The sequence below is a fragment of the Phaethon lepturus genome, unplaced genomic scaffold (assembly GCF_000687285.1).
Source record: "Phaethon lepturus isolate BGI_N335 unplaced genomic scaffold, ASM68728v1 scaffold15481, whole genome shotgun sequence".
Lineage (NCBI taxonomy): Eukaryota > Metazoa > Chordata > Aves > Phaethontiformes > Phaethontidae > Phaethon > Phaethon lepturus.
The window spans coordinates 8,917-12,987 of NW_010520006.1; the positions used below are offsets into that span (position 1 = coordinate 8,917).

Sequence of the window (4,071 nt, forward strand, 5' to 3'; positions counted from 1 at the left end):
TGGATGTTCTGCTTGACCCTGCCTCTTAATGAACACACTCCTGCTGTTTCACACTTCCTCAGGCTTTTCTCCATTGTTCTGTGTGTGCTTAGGGGAAGAAGGGGTGAGACGCAGCACCTCAGAGTTTGGGATGCTGCGGGGCCTGTGGTGGCTAGTGCTGGTTCCCTTATTGACCTGTTGTGGAGCAAGAGCAAGGAGCCTCAGCAAAACCACTTGTTTCTTGCAGCCTGGCTCTGACAGTGGGACAACTGCTGTAGTGGCACTTATCCGGGGCAAGCAGCTGATTGTGGCTAATGCTGGAGACTCTCGCTGCGTGGTGTCAGAAGGTGGCAAAGCTGTCGACATGTCATATGACCACAAGCCAGAGGATGAGGTGGAGCTGGCCAGGATAAAGAACGCAGGTGGCAAGGTCACCATGGATGGGAGAGTGAATGGTGGTCTCAACCTCTCCCGGGCAATCGGTGAGCAAGATGGGGGTGAATGCTGGCATGCCTGGCCTCAGAGTGCTGTGCTCGGTACATCCATGCTTCCAGCACGGGCAAGTCATTAAGTTTAAGGAACAGTTTTTAACTGGACAATGAGTAGAACCTATTCAATATCTAATGTAGTGAGATTTCAGTCTAATTAGAGAAGATGGCTGTGAAACTGGCAGACATCGGTGGGAAGCACCATCTGGCACCTACCAGGCTCCAGTGCAGGACAGGGAGCATGAAGCTTCCAAGGCTGTTGTGCCAACAGCTGTGTTGTCGGAAGGCACCTCATATTAACTGTCTCAAAAACAGACTGTTGACTTTTGAACAGGATTTTTTCCTGTTAGGGGTTGCTGAAGGACCTTGGCATGTTGCTTCCCGGGGACCTAACTTTGTACCAGTTTGAGCTCATTTGTTCCTGGGCCAGCCTTGCCTTTTAATTTGCACAAACTCCATCCCCCTTGCTGCAGTGCTTTAGGCAACACCTGATTGCTGTTTGTACTCATCTTTTGGTCTCTTACGAGCAGTGTTGGAGTAATTAATGGCTCAGGAGACTGGGAACATCTGTTAGCAGCCAAACAAGGTTTTGGCCCAGTCAATGGCTACAGTCTGAGCAGATGAGGTGCTGGGAGGCATTAAGGAAAGGGTAGTGAGTAACACAGAACATACTGGGAAATACAAGAGACCGGAGGGAAGTGTCAGCAGCTAAGGGTGTGAGTGGAGAGTACGTGTGCAGAAAGGCCAAACCCATTGAAATGATTACCCTAGGATAAAGAGATAAACACACATTTAGGATGGAAACTAGGAGTTTGTTTATCTAGACACCAGCATTTCCACCTACTATTTTGCAGTGGCCCTTCCTAGGATGCAATACCAGATAAGCCTGATGAGGGTCAGTTTTCTCAAGTGAGCTTTGACTGCTGAGGGTTTGGGAGGACCTGAACCCAGCAGTGTGATGGGGGCACTGCACTGAAATATCTGGCCCTGGACAGCCTGAGCTTCTGGGAAATGAGGATCTAGAATTATCACAGCAAAGCCAAGCTAGTGCTGGGGTGAGCTGCAAATCCTGCTCTAAGACATGGGATAGCTCATCTCATGAGCACTGCTGCGGGATCTCAGCCGGTGTTGTCAGATGCCCTGTGCGTTTGGCCTAGTGTTGCTCCAGGAACTGGGGAAGTGGCACTTGGTTTGGGGTGAGGAGATGCTGAACTGGCAAAGGCACCTCTTTCCCATTGCATGGTAACAGCGTGTTGGGCTCACCAAAGCTGAGCCTTGGACATACGGCAGATTTCTTTCTCTGATGCACCCACAGCTTGATGTGCTCTGGCTGTGGGAGCACTGGCTCTGATTCTGCTGGGGTTGCTCTTTGGCAGGGCAGTGTTTCTCACTGTTGGGGGGTAAAGCAGCATTGCCGGGGCCCGAACACAGCAAAAAGTGATTCTTTTTGCTGCAGGTGATCACTTCTACAAGCGGAACAAGAATCTGCCTCCAGAAGAACAGATGATCTCTGCCTTGCCTGACATCAAAGTGCTGACAATAAATGACGACCACGACTTCATGGTCATTGCCTGTGATGGAATCTGGTGAGCAGTGAGGAAGCAGTTGTGCCTCTTGGGCACCACTACTGTGGTGTTTCTCTGGACCTGGGCTTCAGGAAGGCCCAAGGTCCCTGGGTGCTAATCAGCCCTTTTTTCCCCATGGCCTCAGGGAGTTAAGTTGGGCCCCTGAGGAGCTGTTCTCAGCTGGAGGGACATCACAGTGTGCTGAGCTCTGAACCCTCCTGTCCCTCACTGCACGCAGCCTTGTTCCCACCAGCCCCCAGCCACAGTGCGGCTCTCTCGGGACATGGGCATGACTGCTCCCTTCGCTTGCCCTTTTGACCTCTCCACTCTCTGCAGGAATGTGATGAGCAGCCAGGAAGTGGTGGATTTCATCCAGTCCAAGATCACCCAAAAGGATGAGAATGGAGTCCTGAGGCCGCTCTCCTCCATTGTAGAAGAGGTAAGGCCCAGAGCTTCAGGATCGCTTCAGCATGCAGTGTTTCTGCATCCCAGCTTGGTGCCTGACTCTGCCCACCCTCTCCCTCAGACCGGTTTGTGCAGCACTTGGGTATCTGGGAGCCCAGGGGCTCAGTGCTGGCTGGAACAGGAGAGAGACACCTCTGCGTTGGGACCCAGTTCCTTTGGCACCCTGACCAGTGTTTCTAACCTCAAGTTGCTGTCAAGTCGAAGGAGTTTCTGTCCACTTGCAGAAAACCAGGGCTGCCGGGACTGCTTCTGTCCCTTGTCTGGTTGCCAACAGCATTTGAGCCCGGCCTGCACCGTTCTGGCCTGGCAGCCCCTCAGCTGCTGCCAGCGGCTGGAATAGGCACAGTGCCTCAGGTTATTCACGTCTATGCTCTCTGCTAACCTGTCTGTCCTGTCCCTCCTCAGCTGCTGGATCAGTGTTTGGCTCCGGACACCTCAGGGGATGGCACTGGCTGTGATAACATGACCTGCATCATAATCAGTTTCAAACCCCGTAATACACACCCACCTGCTGAAAGTGGGAAGCGGAAACTGGAGGACGTGGCAGCACCGGCAGAAGAGAATGGCAGCGACAACAACAAGAAGGCCAAGCTGGAATAGCAGGCCTCGCACAGGGACTTTGCTGTGCGCTCACCAGACTCTCGTTTCTTAAACACGCTGAACTCAAGACTCCAAAGTCTTGTCATTTTTTTAGCCTTAGCAGAGGCCTTGTTTGTCCGTGTCCTGGTTGGGGGGTGGGGGGGCGGGTCTGGTTAGCAAGGGCATGTCGCACTGTTCATCTGTAACCATTCCAAAGAGGGAGCCGAGGGCAGAGCTGCGTGCGGGAGCAGCCGCCAGCCACCATGCAGGAGCCCGCCGCAGCGGGCAGCCTGTGAGCACAGAGCCCTGTGGTTAGAAGAAGGATGTCCCCCCCATTGTCTCCATGTGGTTGTTGCCATTTCTGTGCCTGTGAATTTCTGTTCCGAGGGAAGAACTTTTTCACCGTTGAGGTTTTTTTAATCTGCACCCAATTATTTAAGGCCCTTTCTGTTTTTATTTGTGAAACAATCTGGCTGTGGTGCTGCTGCCACACCTCGTTCTGTTGTACACTTTCAATCAATACTTTTTTCAAACTAAAAGCCCGGAAAACGTAGCTGTACTTTTGGTCCTTGGTTCTTTCCTGGAGGTGGGGGGTGAGGAAGGTGGTGTGGGGAGGAGAATGTCTGTCCCTGGCGTCTCAGGGCGCTGCGGGGGACGCTCACAAGAAGCAGCTGGCTTCTGCCGTGTGGTTGCAGAGCTCCAGCCCTGCTGCCCCGCTTGGGCCTGCTGCCTCTCCGTTACCCTGGGATGGCTCAAGCTGAGGACCGGCTGTTGCACACAGAGCGGGAGACAAGTCTCTGGAGACAGTTTGTGTCTGCTGAAGGGACAGGGGTACCAGTCACCCTCCTCAGCTAATTTGCCCGCAGTGGGCTACACCCCATCTAGCTACATGTTCTCTTCAAGCTGTGACAAGAGGCAGCTCCTATGCGGTGTGGGGATGGTGTAAAGCTTGTACAACATGTGTCCATACTGCAGCTGCTCCCGCAGGAGTGAAG

At 53.1% G+C, this 4,071-nt stretch overlaps 1 protein-coding gene across 1 annotated transcript in view; it reads left to right on the plus strand.

The window, feature by feature from the left end:
- Positions 1–3,626, plus strand: part of PPM1G (protein phosphatase, Mg2+/Mn2+ dependent, 1G) — a gene marked incomplete at its 5' end in the record, with an annotated part of 8,846 nt that extends 5,220 nt beyond the window's left edge. Inside the window, 4 exons of the mRNA XM_010297253.1 lie at positions 227–461; positions 1,924–2,053; positions 2,369–2,471; positions 2,903–3,626. Coding sequence (XP_010295555.1) covers positions 227–461; positions 1,924–2,053; positions 2,369–2,471; positions 2,903–3,097 — 663 coding nt within the window. The remainder of the gene's footprint in view (positions 1–226; positions 462–1,923; positions 2,054–2,368; positions 2,472–2,902) is intronic.
- Between the last annotated feature and the right edge of the window lie 445 nt (positions 3,627–4,071).